We start from the raw sequence: 23,526 nt of genomic DNA on the forward strand, positions 1-23,526 counted from the left end.
ACCCCGAAGTGAAAGAGACGGAGGCTGAGGCTGGGGTCAGAGAGGGCTCAGCCTCACCGCGGTACTCGTTTCATAAAAAGATGTTTGCACCGCATCCGTGTGCCTGGAAAATAATTTTCTGAAGATGCCAAATTGATGCTGTGGCCAACTACAGACTAAACTCAGAACCCAAACAGAGGCTCCTGGCCCCAAACATAGTGGGTGAAACCAGCACCCAGCCAGTCACAGGCCCGCCGGGGATGGCCTTGGGGGACAGCCCAGGGGCACGCCTGTCGGGCCAGGCGGCCAGCCCCCGTGGGCTCGAAGCTCTGGGCAGGCACTGGCCTGGGCACCACGGGCGGAAGCCACTCACCCAGGATGCAGGGCTGCCCTGTGGGCTGGTGTTGGCAAGGCTGCCTCCTGCACTGCTGAGCGGGGTGAGCAGAGAGCTGGGGTGCACCCTTGGGAGACCAGCGAAGCAAGCACCACGTCTGCAAAGTGGGGAGAAGCGAAGGGCTGGGACGTCCAGAGCAGTTCTGACCTCCCAGCTGCCGGACCTCCTGAGGCAGACAGCGCCCCCTCCACTGTGCGCTCCGGGCCAGGCGCCCGATGGCACCTGAACTTGGAGGTCAGGAAGGGCCTTCCGCCCTCCAGCGGGGCTTCCTCCCGGACCAGCCCTGGGGCACCTCTGTCGACAGTCAGGCACCACCCCCCCGCCCCCTTTCCCTACCCCAGCGACCCACCAAGTCCTCTGGACTCTGCCAAGCTCTCAGTGGCCTGAGAAATGCCCTCCCGGGCTCCAGGAAGAGGCAGGGCATCTCCTGAGCTCGGGTCTGTGGTCCTGTTACAAGGGGTGGTGGGTGGGCGGCCCAGGGACACACAAGGGGGTGGACGGACTCCGAGCCTCTCTCCATGTGCGGTCCCACGGGGGCAGCCGGGAGACTCGGGGCAGACTCTCCACAGTGCCCACAGGTGACCGGTGGCAGACCCTGGAGCAACTCCAGGGTGAGGCAGGAGACGGGAGCCCAGGTCCTGAGCACACAGGCCCAGTAGGGTGAGCGTCCCACCCACTGGGTGGTGCGGGCCACCTGGAGGCACCATGAGCCTTGTCCAAGACTGGGGCCTTGGGTGGGCACTGGCTGCCCCCTCCAGCTCGGATGCAGTGCCCAGGAATGCCGGGCGGCGACTGGGAGGGACGTGCCACCTGCACGGGGACGCAGGGCACTGGGGGACACTGTCTGGACATCCCCACGGGCTGACAATGAACTTAAATTTAACTTCACAGATTAGAGAGCAATGCTGTGACCCCACCCACGTACAGTTTCCATGATCCTGACACGAGCCAGGGCTGAGAAATTACAGGTGCACCCCCACCCCAGTTCTCATGAATATGCTCCAGTTTTTCCAGAATAACACATGAGCTCCCTTAAGTGACCCAAATGAGGCTCCCAGAGCCAACCCAAGGCAGAAGCCGATCCCAGGGCCTTCCGGCAAATGCCTCTCCCAACGAAGACCCTTGTCCAGACTCAGGACCCTGTCCCTCCAAAAGATCCCAGGAGATCCCGGGCTTGTCACCCTTGGGCCACCCACCCCACAACCTCACAACCCTGCCTCGCTCACAGGTAGGGAATGGAGGAGGGGACGCCGAATTGGCTCGGGAGGGAGGCAACGCAGAGCAGGACTCAGCGGTCCAGGCCCTGCCCTGTGAATCTGTGTCTGCCGGAGGGAAACGTTGTGAGCTCCCAGGCTGACTGCTCATGCAGGCTGACTGCTGGAGCATCTGAGAGTCTCAGACGCTGAGGTCCCTGGGACCTCAACACCAGTGAGCCTGGGGCTGGCTGCCACCCCCGGGGCCCAGTTCGCACCTGGACGGCATTCATCACGAGGCCGGCAGTCACCATGCCCAGGCCGGACAGCAGCACCGGCACCACGATCTGGCCCGTGATGGTGATGAAGGTCTCGGGGAAGACCCCATGGGGGGACCGCGTGAGCTCACAGCTGAAGCCTCGCAGCTTCCCGCCCTGGAAGCGGAACTCCAGATTCAGCTGGGTGACCACCATGACCAGGCCGTGGCCACGTCCCCAGGGGCCAGACAACTGAGCCCGCGGTGTCCCCGTGCCGTCCTCCGTCCGCACCAGGGCTCGTTTCTGCGAGAGTCCACACAGCAGAGCCGCCAAGAGCCCCTGGGCCGAGGGCCAGAGCGTGCGAGTGAGGAACAAAGGCCGGTGTGACGCAGCCTCACTCGGGGACCTGGCGCGTCCACTCCCCACAGATCAGGTTCTCCTTGGACAGTGGCTGTGCACCCGCCAGGACCTCCCTCGGGGGCCTCCCACAAGGAGGCTCCCTGTTCCTCGGCGCGACCTTGACAGCATCCAGCCGCCCGGCCTGAGCCAGTGTGGGCCAGACCAGAGAGACGGAGCCACGTGAGGCCTGGCCTTGGCGAGGGTCACGCAGAGGCTGGCTGGTCCCTGCACTGCCTCTGCCTCTGAGGGACCTGCCCTCGGGCCGGGTCTGCAGCTCCTGAGGGCTCTATGCCTCAAGGTCAAGAGGCCTGCAGGCCCCCAAGAAAGAAGCCACACCCTGGGGTCCCTCGAGCGCGTGTCCAGGGGCTCACCGCCACAGGAAACAGCTGTGTTCACAGGAGGAGTGCTGCCTGCTCTCTCTTGGGACAGAAGACCTGTCAGGCGCTTCCCAGGGGCCCCGGCTCGTCCTGACGGAGGTGAGACCCGCCCCAAGGAGAAGGGGCCCTGATGTGGAATGAATGAGTATGTCTGCCGTGAACCCACGGGTATCAGGGACGGTGTCCGGGCCTGCGGTCAGGCTGAGCAGGGCCACAGCCAACAAGAGCCCCGTGCTGAGAGCTGGACACTCACTCACCCTCCTGGGCACCTCGGCTGGAGTGTCCACCCCTCGGCGTGGGGCTCCATCCTCGCCACTCTGGATCCCACTGACCTCCCGAGCCCACACCCACCCTCCAACCCCAGCCAGACTCTGATAACCATTTCCCTGCAGTTTGGATATTCCTCTCACTGCGTCCCTCCTCCCACCATGCGTTTCCTCACTCGTCCCACCAGTGTTTCTGAGCCCCTCCCAGGAGCCGGACAGAACGAGTTTACTGCCCAGTGTGGCCAGGGCTTTGTCGGCCCCTCGTCTGAGAGGAGAGGCTGCCCGTCCGGCTCTGGGCCCAGCCACCCTGTCCAGGAGCGGCCACATGTGCCCCAGCGCGGCCCCTGGGGCAGCCGTCCTCTCAGCGAGTGGACCATCCCAGGCCGTGTGTCCCCTCAGCGGAGGCTGTAGCCAGTGGATGACCATCTTCACCGGGCTGTACCCGAACTGCAGATTCATGATCTAACTGATGTCAGGCCTCGAACAAGCCCAAGTCGGGTGTGGTTTCCTACAGTAAAGAGGGGCCGTTTGCAGCTAACCAGCAAACCCCAGCCCAGATCCTCCCCTGGCTCTCACGACACGTGCACCCTGACCAGGACGGGCGAGGACCGCAGACCCACCCGCCCTCCACGACCATTTCTGCAGATCCCTCCCCAACCACATCACCCCCTCTCAATCTGCTGACCCCAGACCTCTCCAGCTCATGGACATGGCCCTCCCCTCCTCCTAGCCCACCTGACCCCAGGCAACACACGCTCTGCACACAGCGTCTCAGGGCACCCCAGCTGCATGCGCACCCAGACATCCTCAAGGGCCGTGCATGTGTCACCCAAGGGAGTTCAGGTTCTGAGGCCAAGCATTTAAACCCCAGGAGCCCCACAGCACTTCTCTGAACCTCTCACGACTGCCTTCCTGCAGCGAGGCCCTCCTGAGAACTGGGTCCCAGTCTGCAGAGCTGGGGAAGAAACTCGTTCATTTACTCCACAGTAGGGCTGGTCCCAGCCGGTCAGCAGAACAGACACACTTGGAGCTTCCTGGGAAGCGCAGTTGTGCCTGTTGACAAGGAGGGGCCCCCACACGCAGTGTCCGCAGGATGGATGGTCCACCCTGTGCTGCTCGTGGCCGTGACGTGCAGACGTGTCCCCCCCCCCCCACCAGCCTCTCCAGACACCCCGAGACGTTCACCAGGAAGCACAGCCCCCGGTTCTGCAAATGAGAAACCGAAGGCCCTGAGAGGGTTTGCCCAAGATCACACCAAGTAAGTGTCAGAGGCTCCTGACCCCAGCGCGGCCACCCGCCGGTGTCCACTCCCTGCCATCTGTCTGCAGCTGCCCACCCTCCCTGCTTAGGGTCAGTTTGTTCACACAAGAGTCCAAACCAGTAGGAGGCCGAGAAAAATGGCATGTTTCTAGGAAAAGTGTGGCAGAAGCTCACAGGTCTAAGGGGGCTAGTTCAAGACAGAGCCCTGTTCCACTGCCTACTCTGCAACAGGCCGCTCGCCTCCCAAGGCCCCCTCCCGGCAAGCTGTCGCTTCCTCTGGCTTCAGCACGTCCTGTGATCTCTCCACAGTCCTGAGTGTGGTCAAGCGTCGTAACACAATGTGTCACCACACACCGCGGGTCCCTGAACTGAGCCCATCAGCACAGAAGACGCGGAAGTTACCACCATTCGCGTGATCACGCCGAGGAAGAGGCTTCTAACTAGGCAGCTTATAAACCGTTACAGAAATGTTTCTCATTTTTGTTTAAACGACAACGAGCACACACACACACGTGCAGCACCCAGATGCTGAAAGCAGGCGGCTCTGGGTGGTGGGGTTAGAAGTGGCCTTTATTTCATAACTCTCTGCATATTCCATCGTGAATACTTGCTTTTATAACAAAAATAAACTGTCACCAAAAATAAATGCAAGATGCCACTGCGCAGGAAAGATGACTTTCCCAAGTGACTTGAGGACAAAACATGTCAACACAGCTTACTGGGTCACAATCCAGGAAATCAAGGCCGTGATTTTACAAGAGTTCAGTAGCACAAAGTATCTCAAAGGGCTCGTTCTAGATGCCAGGGCTGCCCTGGGCCGCGGGAGGGATCTGGCTCAGTGTCAGGTGGTTTCTGGGTGACCTTGAACCTCCCCAGGCCCCCCCAACAGCTCAGGACACGCTGAGCCTTGGGGGGCACAGCTCGACAGGGTGGAGTCCTTCCCAGGCCCCCACACAGCTCGCCGGCAGGAGGGGCGGCCTCCGTGCCCTCAGTCCCTGCCAGGTGCCACAGCCCCAGATGAGGTGACCCACCCCACACCGTGGCCCCAGGGAGCCCCTTGGGGTCACCTGGTGGAGCGCGGAGGGGTCTGGACACACTGGGTATCGCAGTGGGGCTCGTGGACGCCCCGGTAAAGGACCCGACCCACCCGACCGTCAACACAAGTGCCCAGCCTGCAGAGGCACTTCGGCGCCGGACGCCGGGGGTCTGTCCTCTTACAGACGCCTGTACCGCTGCCCAAGACAAGTCCCTTTTAGGGTTAGGGACCCCGAGAACTCCTGCCTCCAGACACTGAGAATACACAGCGAGGCCACAGATGTCTCCGCCGGCACACGGTCTCCGGACCCTCCCCATTCCACTCCTCAGGAAGGTTCAGGACGTCAGCCATGCCCTGAACTGACGGGGTCCTCAGACAATTCCTATTTAAGTTACCGGGGGCAAGTAGATCCCCCTAACCCCGGGTGTCACCGTTGCCACAGGCAGTAGAGGGTGTGGATTCGTGTCCCCTGGGGCAGGCTGTCCTGCACCCACACAGGCCTCTCATCACCTGTACTGGCCACAGAGGGGACCCCTGCACGCCCTCCCCCCGACGGGGGCCTACTCCCTGCCGGGGCAGCTCCCACCCACCATGGGAAGTCCCGGTGCCACCAGGCTTCAGGCTGGAGTCAGGCATCCAGGGTGAGTGAGGTGGAGGTATGTGGCGGGGGAGCAGGGCCTGGGCTGCCCCCATACAAGCCCCACCCTGAGCCCGGGGCCAAGAAGCCCTTCCTGCAGTGGGGACGGCGCCTCCTCCCGCCTGGGTAACGGGCTCTATTCCCTCCGGAGAAACCAGGGCCCCTCCCCTCTGAGACCACGCAGTGTCCCAACCCCACGGGCTCACTCCGGGACCAGCGCGCCCCTGGGGGCCCGGTGGGGTGAACAGAGTCCTCTCCTGGTTCAAGGACGTGCGAGTGTCAACTCTCCAGTGTGGGGCTTTGTGCGCCCGGCCACCCCCACAACCCTGGGCGGGGATCACCCCTCACCCAGGGTGATGGAGGAGGTGATGGCGACAGGCTGGCCCACCCCCTGCGTCGCCCAGTCCGGCTAACCAGGATCCCTTCCCTCTCGGTCCCCTCCCTTGTTTCTGCTCTCCAGCTGCCACCCAGGCCTGACCCCTGCTGGACCTCCCCCTCCTCCTCCTCCCCCACCCACCCACGCGGGGCCCGGGGCCTCCGACCCTCTGCAGACCCGCAGTGTCTGTGACCACCCGCCTGAACTCCTGCTGAGCGCAGCCTCACGCCCGAGGGGCGCTCTCCCTCCCTGTGGGCGCGGCCCGCGGGCTGTGCAGGGGCCGGGCGTTGCATCAGGGGCGGCTTCTGCTGCCAAGGAGGATGCGGGCTCGGAGCCTTAGAAGAAAGGGGATTGATCCGACCGCATAAAAAATACATGCCCAGCAAAAACCACCAAAAGCAAACTCAAAAGGTGAATAGGAAAACGCACAACCCACGTCACAACGGAAGGGCCAGTTCCCCTAACGTACGAAGAGCCCCTAGGTATCGACAAGAAAGGGGATGACCTCTCCACAGAAATGCGGGCAAAGGACGTAACAGAAACACCCAGACACTCGCCCTCACTCACTCCTGCTAGGAAAGGCAGAGCCCACTCCCGAGGTCACGGCAGGGCCCCAGCGATGGCCCCTGGGGCTCCCGGCCTCTGACCCTCAACCCTCCTCCTGAGCTGAGCCCAGCAGCCTGCGAGGATGCTGCCCCTGCGACCGTCCCGCTGTCAGGCCCGCGCCTTCCCCACCCTACGCGTGGATGAATCCGCAGCAGCTGAGCCCACAGGGAAAGGCCTCCGTCCACAACCGCTGGGAGGCGACTCCTGCTCACGCTGTGGGGGAGCTGGGGCCAAGGCCACAGCCTCCTGAGGCCTGGAGCCAACACCCAGTGGCGCGGACCCCGGCCCACGGCACCACGGAGCTCTAAGCCCTAAGCTCCAGGGTGACCAGGTCCCCGGTGTCAGACGAGATGCAGAGGAAGACCAGAGATGCTGAAATGAACTGCGTGGAGGGAGCCGGAAGCAGGCCTGAGTCTATCCGTCACGGACGCCTGTGCCCTCGGACCCAGCCACTCACTCCGTCCCTCAGCAGGCGAGGGACGTGGCGGTGTTAGCGATGCTGCTTTAAGTTGTCAAGGACTGACTGTGCCCTCCACACTGAAGCCCTGACCCCCGGCGCCTCAGAATGTGGCTGTGTCTGGAGGTAAGGTCTTTAAAGAAGTCATGCGGTGGCCTACATCCCAGAGGACCTAAAAGAGGAGACTAAGACAACGGTGCAAGTGGGACAGCCACGTAAGGACACGGAGAGGGCGGTGGCCGACACAGCCAGGCGCGGGGCCCGCCCACATCCTGACCTCGGACACCCAGCCGCCAGGACTGGAGAAATTCATGCCTGCTGTTCCGGCCATCCCACCTGGGTTACTTTGTTAACAGCTGCTCGAGCAAACGAATACAGGAGTAAAACTTGAAAGTACACCAGAGGAGGTGGTTAAACGAACTCTGGTATGTCTGCCCAATGGGATACTGAAGCCGTTAAAGAAAAGGCAGCTCTCGACACATTTATAAAGAATAACTGCTGAGATACACTGTGAAGTGAAAAAGCAAAGCACACAACAGTTTGCGCCATCACGTAGGTAAGAGGGTAAGAGAAACACATTTTGGACAAGTGAATACAGATAAGCGCACGCGGTGGGGACAACCTCACCAGCCGAGCGGAGCAGCAGAGCCCAGGGCGGGCCCCGTACACATGGGGACCTTTCCAAAACTGGGGCACCTGAATGCTTTATTTCTCCAGAAAAAAAATTCAATTAAAAAAAAAGCGCAGCCTCTACGCTCAGGGAGCCTCACCTGACCGAGGAGGGGAAGCACCGTCAGCGGGAAGCGAGATGCTGGTGGGGGAGTCTCAGAACGGGCTCCGGACAACATGGGAGCCTCCCCGGGTTGGTGGGAAGGAACGTGGGGGACGGGCGGCCTAGGTGAGGCCGAGGAGCTGCAGGCCCCTTTCCCCACCCAGGGCCCGCCCGCGGACCGCGAGCCAGCCATGGCCACTCCGTCCTCAACTGGTGTTTGGTCTCAACATGGGACGTGCCCCAAGTCGTGCCAGTGAGAAGCTGGGGCTCTCCGAGAAGCCTCCCTGTGCTGGAGGAGGGGCCAGAACACAGGCTGCCCTTCCCCCAGCACCTGGCGTGTCTCCGCGTCGAAGCTGGCCCTAGAGGCTGCCTCGGCCGGGACGCGGGAAGACCCCGGCCTCAGAGCATCTCTGGCTGGTGACCAGAACACTTTCCAGCCCCAGAGTCACCCCTCCTGGAAATCTCGTTTGGCAGATGTCACGGTCCCTTCCTGCTTAGCCCACCACAGGGTGGGCTTCCCAGTACTCACGGCTGAAGCCATCCTAACTGAGTCAACACCGGGAGAGTCAGGACATGTGATGCCGGTTCCAGGAGTTTGGGTTTTGTCCCACAGGCCGGGGAGAAATGCGCCGAGATTAGAAGGCCTGGGAGAGTGGCTCCCGGATGCGCCTGGGCTGTGCCACCGCCCCCAGGTAGGCGAGCGACAATTCAACAGCAAGTGAAAGCACTGGACCTGACGTTTCCAATCTGTATCTTTCTAAGTTGCAATTAGCGTAGGAGCTCAGCCCAGCCCAGCCCCTGACGGAATGTCCACAAGAACAAGGACCCAGCAGCGGCCCCTGTGGTGCAGTGCAGCACCCGCCCCGCCCCATGGGCAGCTCTGCCTTTTGCTCCAGCATGCAGAGGAGACACCAGGAGAGAAGGTAAGACCCAAACCCAGCTGGCTTTAATCTGGAGTCCTAGGGGCACATATACGTGCGTGTGTGTAAACACACGTACGTATCCATACATATGTACAAATCAACACGCATCTAAACATACACACGTATTTGCTCTACATACGTGTCTGTGTGCCATGAGCATGTGTGTGCACGTGTGCAGGGGACACACACTGAGTGACTTTATACTGACAGGACACTGAGTGAGACGGGCGTTTTGGAAATCACTGGCACAGTGAGCTGCAGGGAGCCTGAGTCAGGAGGGCGGTGGGGTGGGGCGGCAGGTGGCGGTGGGGCTGGGAGGAGGGAATCCCTGGTGAGTGTTGGGGATGTGGTGCTTCTGGGACATGGAAATGAGGCCCTGAGGCACTCTGGAGGCTACAGCAGTGCTGACTGACCACAGGTTAAAGAAGGATGTGGAGCCTGAGGGCAGCAGGTCACTGGAGGAAGGAGAAGGCTGAGGGTCTGGGGTGGGGGGTCACTGACAGATCAAATGGGGGACTGGGGCTGAGTCAGCCCGGGGCAGGGACTCTGACTTGAGAAACCGCCATCCTGGGGCCTGACGAGGCCAGGAGGAGCCTGGGCGGTCAGCAGGGCTGTGAGGACCTGGACAGCGAGGGACTGGGGATGGTCCCTGAGAACCCCAGGCAGGGTGGGGCCAGGCAGGTGATGGAGTTGGGGGTGGAACATGAGAGGGAGCGGTGGGGACTGGGACACCTCGAGGGGCAGCAACTGCTAACACTGGCCATGAGGGGATGTGGGTCCAACATCATAAGGGTGGCCAGGTTCTCAGAAGAGGAATTTGAATTTTTATGTGAAATCTCCTGATTTTTAAGTGCTGGTTTTTAAAAATTTTAAAGCAGCCTTAGAGCAGAGGCAGCTTGGGACTTAAACCCTGATTGGTTCCAAATCAGTGAGGGGAGAGCCTACATTCCCAGGCCCGGAGACCCCAGTGCACGGAGCCCCTGAAACAGGAGTGAGGCCGAGGCCAGCCCTGTGTCTCCAGCTCGTCCATTCCAGACAAACTTTGCTCTCATTCATTGCCAGTAACAGAACGACCTGGCCGGCAATGACTCCATGTACTCAGGTGTCACGCCTTTGCTGGGAGGACTTCTGAGGATCGTGCGGATGAAGGGAGCGGGGCTCTGACAGTGAAAGAACAAGAAAGGTATGGTACACCATAATTCTCCTATCTGACGGTAACACCCAGCTCCTCCTCTGTGGGGTCTGGGAGGGTGTAAATGAAGGGGCTCTGCCACTCCTCAAAGAGTGATGACAACACAGGGCAGGTTGGCCAAGGAAACAGTGTCATCCCTCAGGGAGTAGTAACTGGAATAGGAGTGGACACTTTGCATAAAGGTCAGTTTTTGGAGACTGATATGGTTATTGACAAAGAGGTCTCTCTCTCTCTCTCTTTTTTTCTTAAGAGCACACATACAAAGGATTGACTGCTAAGGGCCACCCTCATCTCTAAATACAGAATCTTCCTGAAAATGAAATAGAGCTGAGAGATAAAGAGCTGGTATCTTGATATCATTTAATCACCTGGATCATGCCATGCCTGAAATCCGACCCCTTAGATATTTCAATTATTTGAGCCAATAAATTGTCTGTTGAAGCTTAACCTGAGTTAAATTTAGTCTCTATCACTAGTAACTAAAAGAATCTTGCCCCAAATACAGAAAAGTGGTATTTGAGAAGAGGAGACCCTGCCCTTGGCCCTCAAGCTGGACACAGCGTGGAGCTGCCTACTCTCAGCTGTCCTGACATTGGACAGGACCCCAGCTCCGCCATTCCCATTTAGTTCCCTCTTACCTGGAAATAGTTCAAAAGGATGCCTGCCCCGGACAGTCCCAGGCCCGCAAACACGAAGGGCACTGTCACCTGAAGGCCAATGGACAAGGCGGTCTCCCTGCTGAGCTCAGTCCCCAGTGGTTTAGGGGCCACCCTGGGGCCCTCAGGTACACTCAGAGTTCCATCTTCTGGGGCTGCAGGGAGTTGTCCAGTGCTGAGCGTGTGTGGCAGCCCCAGCTCCTCTGGCCTCCGCTGTCGGGCCTCTGTCCCATCCATCTGAGCACAGCTGAGCCACCAGCAGCCTCAACCTAGGAGACACGAAGCAACAGGGCTTACAGGGCAGAGTTCCCGACTCCCAGGGGCCGACAGCCTGTAAGGTGTCCGGCCCTCCTGTCCAGCCGGGGCCGCGTGGCTCCGGCGACTCCACAGCCCCTCCCTTGGTGTCTGCTCCACATGGCCTCCTGCAACCCTGATTTACAACCGTTTTCTACTTAATAATCCGCACGGAGCAACAAGGAGCATCAGCAAGGTAACTATACAGGGAAACACAAAACCAGCCTAAGTGCGAGTTCCCACAAGTGACTTTTCTCTCTTGTCTGATTGAAACACAACAGCCCAGTGCGCGACAGTTACAAATCAGTGCTGATGGGCACGTGACGTAGAAGGACGCAACTGTGTGCAATGGAGCACAAAGGGGGAGGGAGCAGGGCTACACAGGAACACACATTTTACACACTAGTGAAATAAAGCTGCTGTTAATCTGAACTAGAATGCTGTGAGCTCAGGAGCTCACTGTGATCCTCAGGGCGACCACTCAGAAAACAGCTAACATGCACAAGCACTTAGACAGAAAGGGGACAGAAGCGACACCCTGGGAAACACCAATCTCATGTGAAGGAAGGCAGCAACGGAGGCTGAAGGAGCAGGAAGAACCAAAGACACAGAAAACAGAGTGCTCCAGCCCGACAGCAGCAAAATCCATGTTATTATCAAGCACACACGGAATATTCTCCAGAATGGACCAGACAGGAGGCAGAGAACAAGCCTCAGACTCAGAAGGATGAAATCATACAAACTGTGTTCTCGAACCACAACGGAACAGAATTAGAAAGCAGTAACAAAAGGAAATTTGGGAAATGACAAATATGTGGAAACTAAACAACACATTCAAATAACTGATGGGTCAAAGAAGAAATCACAAATCAGAAAACCATCTGAGATAAATGAAAACGGAAACACGACAGACCGGAGCCTCCGGACGGCGGGGAGCACGGCACTAGAGGGAAACTCCCACCTGCATACGCCAACGCTGAAAAGGAAATGCTCCAACTAACGAATTAACCTTCCACTCGAAGAAAAACGTGGGAGAGAAGACAGAGCAGACTCACCAACAACCCCCCAAAAAGTGGAGGGCAGGAAGAAACAAAGATGAGAGGCAGTGAGTGGAATACAGGGCAGAAAGGCAACAGGGAAAACAAAGAACCAAAAGTGGACAAGATTGTAGAAATGGCAAACCCATAGCTAGACTGACCAAGACAACGAGAGAGGAGACTCAAACACTTGCAAGGGAACATTACTCTCAAACTTACAAATTTAAAAATAGTCACGAGGGAACACTATGAATAATCATACGTCAACAATTAGAAACCGAGATGGTATGGACAGATTCCTACAAACACTCAAACTAACTCAGGAAACTTTTTTTTCTAATTAACAGGCCTATAACAACTAAAAGATTGAATTAGCAAAAAAAAAAAAAAAAAAAAAAAAGTCTCATAAAGAGAAGACCAAGACCAGACGGCTTCACGAGCGAACACCAAGCACACAGGTTGGAAAGGAAGAAGTGAGAGCATCTCACCTGCAAACGGCCGGGCCTTCCACACAGAGCCACGCACACACCTGTCAGCGCACAGCAGGCTCGGCGAGGCCGCAGGACGCACGTCAGCCCTTAAGGGTTGAGCCGCACTTCCACACACCGGCAACAAACCCCCAAGAACTGAGCTAAGGAAACAGCTGTGTCCGCAGTAGCGCGACACACAGCACATCCCACCAAAGAAGTGCAAGCTTCTCCCCGAGCACTGTAAAACACGGCAGGAAGCAAACTTCACAAACTCAGTAAGTGGAAAGATCTTCCGTGTTCACGGGCTGGAAGACGTGAAGCTGTTAAGGTGGCAACACTCCTCACGGTGGTCTACAGATTCAGTGCAACCCCTGCCAAAATTCCAGTGGCCTATTTTGGAGAAAGTGACAAGTTGATCCTAAGAGTCATGTGGAAATGCAAGGGACCCAGAATCCTAAACAACTTTGGAAAAAGAAACAAAGTTGGAGGACGCGCTTTAGGATTTCAAAACTTAACCATAAGACTGGAGTAACCAGACAGCGCAGCGCCGGCACAAGACCAGACATACAGGCCAATGAAACAGAGCTGAGGGTCCGAGACAAAGCCCGCCTCCACAGGCAGCTGACCTCCAGCAAGGACGCCCACACGACCAGCAGGGAAGGACGGCCTCCTCAGCCAACAGTGCAGAGACAGCAGGACACCCACAGGCACAGGGACCAACCTGGGGCCCCACCTCCACCGCAGGCAGAGGCTGCCTCAGCCAGAGCCCCGGCCTGAGGGCTGAACCTGTACAACACATGGAAGGAAACACGGTGACCTCGGACTAGGCTTTGGTTTCTTGGACGGGAAGACCACAGTGCAAGCAGCCAAAGAAGGGCCAGGTGAACTGGGCCTCACCAACATTTCAAGCTTTTCTATTTCCAAGGACACTATCAAGGAAGCGAAAAGTCAGCCCACAAAATGAGAATTGTTTGCCAGTCATCTGATTAGGGTCTAGTATCCAGAACACAAAAAGAACACTTACAACCCAACAGTAAACCCAACTCAAGACCTGGCAAGGAGCTGAACAGACATTTCTGCAGAGAAGATAACACCACGGCCAGCGAGGAGGCACAGTAAGAAATGCTCAGCATCAGCCATTTGGAAGACGCAAATCAGAACCGCACTGAGACACCACTTAGCACCACGTTTCTGAGGTTATTTTACTTAATAATGGCCCCAAACACAAGAGCAGTGATGCTGTGCCTAATTTATAAATTCAGCTTTACCGCAGGTACATATGCGCGGGAGGAAACAGAGCATAGTAGGGTTCAGGCGCCCACTGGGGGTCTCGGGATGTACCCCCCCATGGATAAGGAGGGCCCCCATAGTAGTGTTTTGCTTACTTTGCAATTTAGATCAATAAAATCACACTCCATTTATTCTTTCCACATCTTACTTCTTTTACTTGACATCAGTCTTCTGAGATTCAGCCACAATGTGGGATTCGTTTCAGGTCCTGGTGTACAGAAGGCTCCCGCATGAAGGCACCACAATCCACTCATCTGTCCTACTCTTTAGGGACCATCCAACTTACTTTTCCTTCCAAAATAAAAACTTGATTGCTCTTATCACGAAAGTAATGTGTTGATGAGAGCTATAATTCAGACAATACAGAAAGTTCCAGATGGCCAATAGGCAATGTTGAAAAAATGCTCAACATTGCTAATTATCAGAGAAGTTTAAGTCAAAACTACAACGAGGTATCACCTCACACCAGTCAGAATGGCCAGCATTAAAAAGTCCACAAATGATAAATGCTGGAGAGGGTGTAGAGAAAAGGGAGCCCTCCCGCACTGAGGGTAGGAAGGTAAACTGGTGCAGCCACTGTGGAAAACAGTATGGAGGTTTCTTAAAAAACTAAAAGTAGACCTACCATGTGATCCAGCAGTCCCACTCCTGGGCATATATCCAGAGGGAACTCTAATTCAAAAAGATACATGCACCCCAATGGTCATAGTAGCACTACTTACAATAGCGAAGACATGGAAACAGCCTAAATGTCCATCCACAGATGACTAGATAAAGAAGTCATGGTACATTTATACAAAGGAATACTACTCAGCCATTTAAAAGAATGCAGCAACATGGATGGACCTAGAGATGATCATTCTAAGTGAAATAAGTCAGAGAAAGACAAATAGCATATGACATCACTTTCATGTGGAACCTATGAAAAATGATACAAATGAGCTTATCTACAAAACACAGACCCAGAGACATAGAAAACACACCTATGGTTACCAGGGGGGAAGTGGGGAAGGATAAATTAGGAATTTGGGATTAGCAGATACAAACTGCTATATATAAAATAGATAAACAACAAGGACCTACTGTACAGCACAGGGAACTACATTCAATATCTTGTAATAACCTATAATGGAAAATAACGTGAAAAAGAATACATATAATGTATAACTCAATTGCTATACTGTACACCAGAAGCACAACGTTGTAAATCAACTAAACTTCAACTAAAAAAATATATTCTACTTCAGACAATACTATAGAGCTATAGTCATCAAGACAGCATGGTATTCATACAAAAACAGACATATAGACCAATGGAACAGAATAGACAGCCCAGAAATGAACCCACAAACTTTTAGTCAACTCATCTTCGACAAAGGAGGCAAGAATATACAATGGAATAAAGACAGTCTCTTCAGCAAATGGCACTGGGAAAACTGAACAGAAGCATGTAAATCAATGAAGCTAGAACACTCCCTCACACCATGCACAAAAATGAACTCAAAATGGATCAAAGACTTAAACATAAGACAAGATACAACAAACATCCTAGAAGAAAACATAGGCAAAACATTGTCCCACAAACATCTCAAAAATGCTCTCCTAGGGCAGTCTACCCAAGCAATAGAAATAAAAGCAAGAATAAACAAATGGGACATAATTAAACTTACAAGCTTCACAGCAAAGGAAACCATAAGCAAAACAAAACGACAACCTATGGAATGGGAGAAAATTTTTGCCAACGATGAAACCAACAAAGACTTGATCTCCAGAATATATAAGCAGCTCACACGACATAGTAAGAAAAAAACAAACAACCCAATCCAAAAATGGGCAGAAGACCTAAACAAGCAATTCTCCAAGGAAGAAATACAAATGATCAATAGACACATGAAAAAATGCTCAGTATCACTAATTATCAGAGAAATGCAAATCAAAACCATGATGAGGTATCACCTCACACCAGTCAGAATGGCCATCATTCAAAAATCCACAAATGACAAATGCTGGAGAGGCTGCGGAGAAAGGGGAACCCTCCTACACTGCAGTTTGGTGCAGCCACTGTGGAAAACAGTATGGAGATTCCTCAAAAGACTATGAATAGACTTACCATATGACCCAGGAATCCCACTCCTGGGCATATATCCAGAAGGAACCCTGCTTCAGGATGACACCTGCACCCCAGTGTTCATAGCAGCACTCTTTACAATAGCCAAGACATGGAGACAGCCTAAATGTCCATCAACAGATGACTGGACAAAGAAGACGTGGTACATTTATACGATGGAATACTATTCAGACATAAAAACCGACAACATAACACCATTTGCAGTAACATGGATGTTCTTGGAGAATGTCATTCTAAGCGAAGTAAGCCAGAAAGAGAAAGAAAAATACCATGAGGGGGGCAGAATATAGCTCAAGTGGTAGAGCATATGCCTAGCATGCACAAGGTCCTGGGTTCAATCCCTAGTACCTCCTCTAAGAATAAATAAATAAACCTAATTACCTACCCCCTTAAAAAAATACCATATGAGATCGCTCATATGTGGAATCTAAAAAAAAAAAAAAGAACATAAATACAAAACAGAAACAGACTCACAGACATAGAATACAAACTTGTGGTTGCCAAGGGGGTGGGGGGTGGGAAGGGACAGACTGGGATTTCCAAATTTGTAGATACTGACAGGCATATGCAGAATAGATAAATAAGATTATACTGTATAGCACAGGGAAATGTATACAAGATCTTGTGGTAGCTCACAGCGAAAAAATGTGACAATGAATATACGTATGTTCATGTATAACTGAAAAATTGTGCTCTACACTGGAATTTCACACAAGATTGTAAAATGACTATAACTCAATAAAAAATGTTTAAAAAATATATATATATATTCTACCAAAGTTGACAAAACAAAAAAACTTCACTGCTCTAAAGTAACTAACACTAACTCTAATGTATCTCCTTCAATGTGTACACACACACACACACACACACACACACACACACACACTCTGACACATTATATATTTTTCTAAATCAATTACTCAGGTCCTCTTTTTTTTTTTTTTTTTAAATAAAACGTATACATCTTTCCACCCCTCTTTTCAGCAGAGATATCTTTTTTAGGCCTTCTCTTGGACAATTTCAGGCAAGGAATTAGGGGACGGGCTTGCTGCACGCAGTTGCAGGTAAAACTCTGTTCCCACAGGATTTACAGAGTCAGGAAGAGCAGAGGCCTGGGGTTCCCTGTTTTAACCTGCAGCCCCTCCCCATGGGCCGCAGATGCCTGAGTCAGCAGAGAAGGTGCCGGGGCAGAGAGAGGGTCGCCAGTGAGCAATGAGTAGGGGGCACGGGGCAGGGGTAGCCCCGCGTCTCCAGGGGCCCCTGAGGTATGAACAGTCCCTTACCTACCAGCCGGCAGACACTGGGCTGCACTTGGCTCAAAGGCAGTCGCCAGGCTGGGAGGTACGGATTCCCGCGTGACCTGCACCTTCTGATTAAGGGACTCGGGGCCGTCACCAGCCCAGAGACCACAGAGCTGCCCCCACCCAGCCAGCTGCAACCCTGGTCACTCGTGAGGGCTGGACCCCATGCTCCACCTCCCTAGGTGCCCTTGACCCTCTGAGACTGACCCTTCCTTTAAGTTGCTGCTGCCCCCTCTGCAGCGATGCTGGTAGACCACATGTGAGCTAGCCACATGGGGAGGCAGGTGATGGAGGGAGAGCGTGTGGGGGGAGGACTCCAGGCCTGCCCTACCTGAGCACCACACAGGGCCCCCCTGCCGCATCTCCACATGGCTTCCCAGAGCCCACGGGAAGAAAGGACGCTCAGCAGAGCCTGGCTGGGGGCCTGGGGTCCCAGCAGTGCCACATCCTTCATCTCATCAAAAATTCCCAGACTCAGCTACCATGTGACTGTGGGCAGTTCTCTCCCCTCATCCACACGAGAACCCAGGATGGCCTCTGCTGACCCCTGGACCAGAGGGCAAAGAGGGCCTGGAGAGGCAGCCTCCCCTGGCCCAGGGCCCAGCTCAGCCTCTTAAGGATACCCATCTGCAAGGTCTCCTCTCCCGCCTCCTCCGTTCTCTCCCTACCTCTGCGGGGTTGTGGGGTGGGGTGGGGGGGCTTGCTCTGGAATTTGCCTCCAAAGCATGTTGACCTCAAGTCACCCTGTAGTCCTCCCTCCACTTCTCTCCTGCCCTCAGGACACAATGACAGATACAGCCTCTCCGTCTCTTCGTCCTCCGTTCCCTTTAGGCTCAGGACCCACCCGCTGCTTCCACACACGGTCTGAACCAGGCCAGCGGTGACCAGCACAACGCCAACGAGCCCCAGACCCCGGCTTCCACACCACACGAGCCCCCCAGACCTGGTCACTAGCACCTCATTCACACTACTGCCGGCCGGAAGGCAGGGCCACTCCTCACCGCCCGCTGGGCAGCAGCTGCTGGACCCAGTCCGCCCCGCGCAGACGCCCGCCGCCCGGCCCCCCGCAGCGGCAGCGCCGCTGGGCTTCACAGGTGTCCCGGCTCAGAGCTCGCTCCCCGGAGCCGCCCCCAGGGATGGACTCCCAGCTCCTCCCCTTCCCAGCTGTGTGTCCCGGGCAAAGCTAAACTTCTGTGCCTCCGCAGGACGGTGAAGATTAAAGGAGTAACACCCTGGCCTCACAGGACACGTGGGCCCCACGCCGGGCTCCAAGCCCGCAGAGGCTCTCAGGTTTCCGGGCCGTGGTTGAACCACACATCAGCAGAATCACCTGGAGCGGCCGCTGAGGACGCGCGCTGCCGGACCCACCTGGGTGGCTTCCGATGGGGGAGGGCTGGGCGGGCCAATTCCCGCGGGCGCCGGGCGCGGGGCGCGCGGGCCCCAGGCCTACCTGAGAGACAGGCCCCCCCCCCACGCTCCGCGCCCTCGGAGTCCCCACCCTGCTCCCCACGCCCGGGCCCTGCGGGCTGTCCCCTTCTCTCCCCAGTCCCGCTTCCTCTTCCGCGTACCTCCTGCCCGGCCCCCGGCCCCGGCCCCTCGGACCCCGGGCCGCCCCCTCCGCGCGCCCACCCCGGCCCCACCGCAAGCAGGGCCGCACTCACCGGACGCCCTCGCGCGGCGGCGGGAAGCGGCTCCCCGGGAGGAGAAGCGCGGCTGCCGGGGCGCCGGAGGAGGCGGGCCCGTGACTTCCTCCAAAGCCCGCCCCGAGACCCGGTGTCCCCGCCCCGGTGCCGCCCTCGCCCGGCCCGGCGGCGCAAGACTCGGGGGCGAGGCCGGCCCTGGGGCGGGCTGGGGGTGCTCCGGGGCTCATCCTCCGGGCCCCGGGCGGAGTGGGAGGGGCGGCGATGGGGGACCGAGAAGATACCGCCCCCACGCCCGCCCCCGGGCTCCAGCGCCGGGTCCTCGCGCAGGGGAGCAGGTCCCGTGGGTTCCCGGCTCCGCCCGGGGCTGCGTAGCCCGCGCGCGTCCGAGCGTCTCGGATTCGCTTGGCGAGACCCGCGCAGCCCTGGGCGGGGCGCGGGGCGGGGTCTCTGCCGAGGCGGCTGCCGGGAGGAGGGGGCGTGAGGACCTGCCTCCCCCCCGCCCCCATCGGTGTCGTCATGGAAACGCGCAGGCGACAGGGTCAGTAAAGTGGCCCCAGCCCGAATGGCCAGCCGCAGGCGTGGCTGCGTGTGCAGTTTTTCACCTATATCCCGACCCCCCCCCCCCCACACACCGTTTCTCCTGGAGTAATTTTAAAGCACCCAGCAGACGCACTTCACCTTTGATTACTTGAGTCTATCTACTCCATGAGGTCTGTTTTTCAGACGTTCCGGTAATGCCAGGATCCACCTGACAGAAGTACCCAGTCGGGTTCAGTTTTCCCCGATGGGCTCACGACTGTCTTTTGGCAGTTAGCCTGTTGAAGCCCAGGTCCAGGAGGGATGGGAGACTTTGGGGAGGAGGGGGGGCTCAGGCAAAGCTCAGGGCAGGGTTTGCTGGAAGCCTGGTCAGGGTCAGAGCCAGAAGGTGGCCTGACCTGAGGGGTAGGAGGTCAAGCACAGCTAGACGCCAGACGGTTAACAAGATTCCGCAAACACTGCACTGTATTACTGCAGCAGACACAGAGATTCTCCAGGGTCACCCGCTTCCGGGGAGCCGGCGGCCTTCTGGACCTGTGTCTGGTTTTGGAATTGCCTGCGCCCTCCCCAGGCACCTAGGCTTCAGAGGGCCTCTCCTGCCCTCTGCACGGGACAGGGGTCGTGTCCCCTGGCCATCAGTAGTCCTGCTCTGAACTTCCTAGACTGTGCTGCTCCCTGGGGCCTGGGAAGTCCCACTGCTCCAAGCCCCTTCCTGAATGTGCGCCCAGATCAGCGCTCTGGAGAGGACACGGGTCCGGGAACACAGCCATCCCTTCCCACAGGGCCCCTTGGAAGTCAAGGGAACCCCCAAGTTGCTGTGGGGGTGTATCTGTCAAGGCCGGAAACTAGAAAAACTCCATTTTACAGCTTGTTTTCTTTGCGGTTCTTATGAATTCAGACACATGGTTTGTGGGCCCCATTTGTACTTTTACCCTGCGTTCAGTAAATGTTGAGGTGGGGCTGTCTTGTTTCAGTATAGTTATGGGCACAAGAAATATTTGTGCCCATAACTATACTGAAACAAGACAGTATATTTCATTCTTAACTCTACTGCAAGAAAAATAAACCAGCAGAAGCATAGTGATAAATGGCAAGAGAGTTGACCTCAGCAGTGGAAGAAGCTCGAGAACGTAGCACTCTTGCGAAGGGGCAGCCCAGCTCCAAAGGACTGGAGGCCACTCAGGACACAGGACCCACGCCTCGAGGCCTCGGCAGGGGCGGGCGGCCTGCATCAGTTCCTGCAAAACTGGCTCCTGCCCCATTTGCATCCCCTCATTCACAGGCATTTACAAGGGCCCAGGGCCTTGGCTTGGGCATCTGGAGAACTGGCCAGATTCTAAGCAGTGAGCAGCTTTTGCAAAGGGCTACTCTGCCAAAGCTGTGGTTTGGGGATGGAAGTTTATTTAAGATACGTAGACACAAAAGACGTCTGTAAATGTTAAAGTTCTGGACAACGTTAGGGGATATTAAGGACTGAATTTTAGCCTTCCAGGCTTCCTATGTGGAAGCCCTAATCTCCAAAGTAACTGTATTTGGAACAGGGTGTATCAGGAAGCCATAAAGTTTATATGAGGTCACAGGGTTGGGACTAGACAGGACTGGTATCCTGGCAGAAAGAGGAGGGCATATGAGCTCTCTCGCTCACTCGCTCTCTCTGCCCACAGACCAGAGGCTCTCTGAAGACCCAGCGAGCAGGTGGTCGTCTACAAGCCAGGAAGAAAACTGGCCCTGCAGGCACTTTGGTCTCAGACTCCCAGTCTCCCAAGAAAAACAGACTCCTGTTGTTTAAGCTGCCGGGTCTGTGGGTACAGCAGCCCAAGCCGACTGAGCTGGGGGATTAATATTTTCACAGCAAGCTGAATTTAGGGCAGCCATGAGCCTCAGTTCTCTCACCTGTAAAGCGGGGCTAGTAGGGCCCACGTCGTAGGGCTGAGGGCTCAGGAAGGGCCGTGTGACACTCTCAGCACAAGCCCTTCCGCCCTCGTGCAGAGAGCTCAGCATGGGTTTGCTGCTTCTGTGTTTGCTGCTGCTATTCAAGTCCTGATGGGTGGGTGGCTGAACCCAGGCACACAAATGGTCCACCGGGAGATGTTGGAGCACAAGGAGGGTCTGCCAGTGAGGTCGATGTGGGCACCCAGGCAGGCCTGACCCTGCCCACACTTTCCTCGTGTCTGTCCCAGACGCCTGCTGCCACTCGGCCACCATGGCGTCCACCCTGTGATCCTGGCGAGTCCTCGTCTTCCCCAAATGGCCTTCAGTGTGGTGGCAGCAGCCCTAGCCCAGGGCCTGCCCAGCCCTCCTGCCCCTCCGTGCCCACCAGGCCCCAGAGCTTGTGGGCAGACCTGCCAGGCAGAGGCCCTGGTGATGGGCTGGCCACACCCGGCCTTCACCTCTGCCTGGAGGGGCCAGGTGCAGCCCAGCCCCACAGACTGGCCCCACAAAATGGCTTTGGAGTTTAGGGCCCTTGGCCTCATCCCACAGCAAGCCCACCTGCCCTGTGGTGCCACTCAGCCATCCCCCCAGAGAGCACGGCTCGGTGAGGTCAGCCTCTGCCCAGCCCTGTCCCCTCACAGGGCCCTCTGCACTGCCTCCTTGGCCTCCCTGGGGACTGTCAAGCACACGCCCCGGCCCCCTTCCTCGCACCCCTCCACACTCTCAGCTCTGTCACTGTGCTGTATTAGGGTAGATATTTTTGCCTCTCAGACTGTGAATTCTCCCAGGGACTCTGTGGGCTCATCTCCGGATGCCTGGCTCTGAGAAGAAACCTTGAGAAGACCTTTCCTCAGCAGCAGCAGCGAGGAGCTCGTGCGGGAAGTGGTCCCAGGAAACACTGGTAGGAGGGTGAGCAGGGGGAGGGGGAGGGGCAGCCAGTAAAGCTTCCGGGTCAACCTCATGGCCACCTGTGGGCGCCTGGAGCATAGTCCTGTCCTGCAAGGACCTCAGGGGCCTCAGAGATACCCCACCCCAAACTGGTGAGTGTGCAAATCTTTATGTGAGGGCTGCCTCAGGGACAATGGTGCCCTGTCCCTTCAGGCCAGATGCACGGCAGGCCGGGGGGGGGGGGGCTGCCGGCTCTGTCCGCATTAAGAAGTCAGGCAGGTGTGCAGGGGTCTGGGTGAGAGGGCCGCTCAGCATGCAGAGGAGTCTGCCGACCACAGGAATGAAAGTGTGATTTCCAGGCACCTGCTCTGGGTGTCGTGTGCTTTCTGCTCATCATGCTGAGCACAAGAGCTGATGGCCCCGTGCCTGTTTCATGGATGAAGAAACTCCCAGCGCGAGTTTGCCCAAGGTCACTTGCCCAAGGTCATGCCATGAGAGGCAGAGCTGGGATTCAAAGTCTGTCCTGAGTCTAAGATGCCCCTTTCCTCCACCTCCAAACGAAGGTGATGAGTGAAGGGCCAGGCTCTGATTAATCCAGGGGTGGCTCTATGGGGTATCTGGTATTTAATTCTTAATACCATATTTCCACGTGAAACAGTAAAATTCCAGGAATGAAACATGGTCTCTGATGATAATGAAGACGTTTCAGGATCCCTCAGGCCAGCCCCTCGCCGTTACCCCTTGGCACGGGGTACCCCAGGCCTGGCCCTCCACCCTGGCCTGCCCCACATGGCAGAGGCCAGCCTGTGCTTCGCTCACCCACACGGAGGCCGGGCGATTGTGACCCGCTCAGGGAATTCTGCAGGGAGCTCACAGAGACCCAGTGACAATGGGAGGACCCACACTCCCGGTGAGGGGTCAGGCCTGCAGCTTGCCCTCCCAGGTGGCAGGTGGCCCTCGCCTTTCTGCATACCCCCTCCCACTCTCCGCTCCTGCTGCCCCGGAACCAGCCCTGTGTGTTCTCCTGGGACTTCCCAACACACGCTGGCCTCTTGAGATGTCACAGAATCATCGTGACAGGCCTGAGGGGCAGGCAGGGAGGCATCACCACTCCTAGTCTCCAAGGAGTAGACTAAGGCTTGCCCTTGGGAGTGCCTGGCAGGGCCGGACTAGGAAGGGGAGGGACATGCTGCCTGGGCCAGAAGACCTCCCACAGCTGAGCA

At 56.6% G+C, this 23,526-nt stretch overlaps 1 protein-coding gene across 8 annotated transcripts in view; it reads right to left on the reverse strand.

Annotated features, from left to right (window-relative positions):
• The window catches only part of SLC41A3 (solute carrier family 41 member 3), a 52,116-nt gene that overhangs the window by 28,494 nt on the left and 96 nt on the right, over window positions 1-23,526 (reverse strand). The window contains exons 1-2 of one of the 8 annotated variants that reach the window (XM_032458828.1): window positions 18,965-19,337; window positions 10,832-11,049 (exon numbers count right to left, since the gene is read on the reverse strand). In XM_032458828.1, coding sequence (XP_032314719.1) covers window positions 10,832-11,017 — 186 coding nt within the window. In that variant the 5' untranslated portion in view covers window positions 11,018-11,049; window positions 18,965-19,337. Of the gene's footprint in view, window positions 1-1,844; window positions 2,173-10,762; window positions 11,050-18,964; window positions 19,390-23,526 lie in introns of those variants that run through there. The other 7 variants (XM_032458829.1, XM_032458823.1, XM_032458830.1 and 4 more) reach the window with 7 other exon arrangements.

The sequence above is a fragment of the Camelus ferus genome, chromosome 17 (assembly GCF_009834535.1).
Source record: "Camelus ferus isolate YT-003-E chromosome 17, BCGSAC_Cfer_1.0, whole genome shotgun sequence".
Classification (NCBI taxonomy): domain Eukaryota; kingdom Metazoa; phylum Chordata; class Mammalia; order Artiodactyla; family Camelidae; genus Camelus; species Camelus ferus.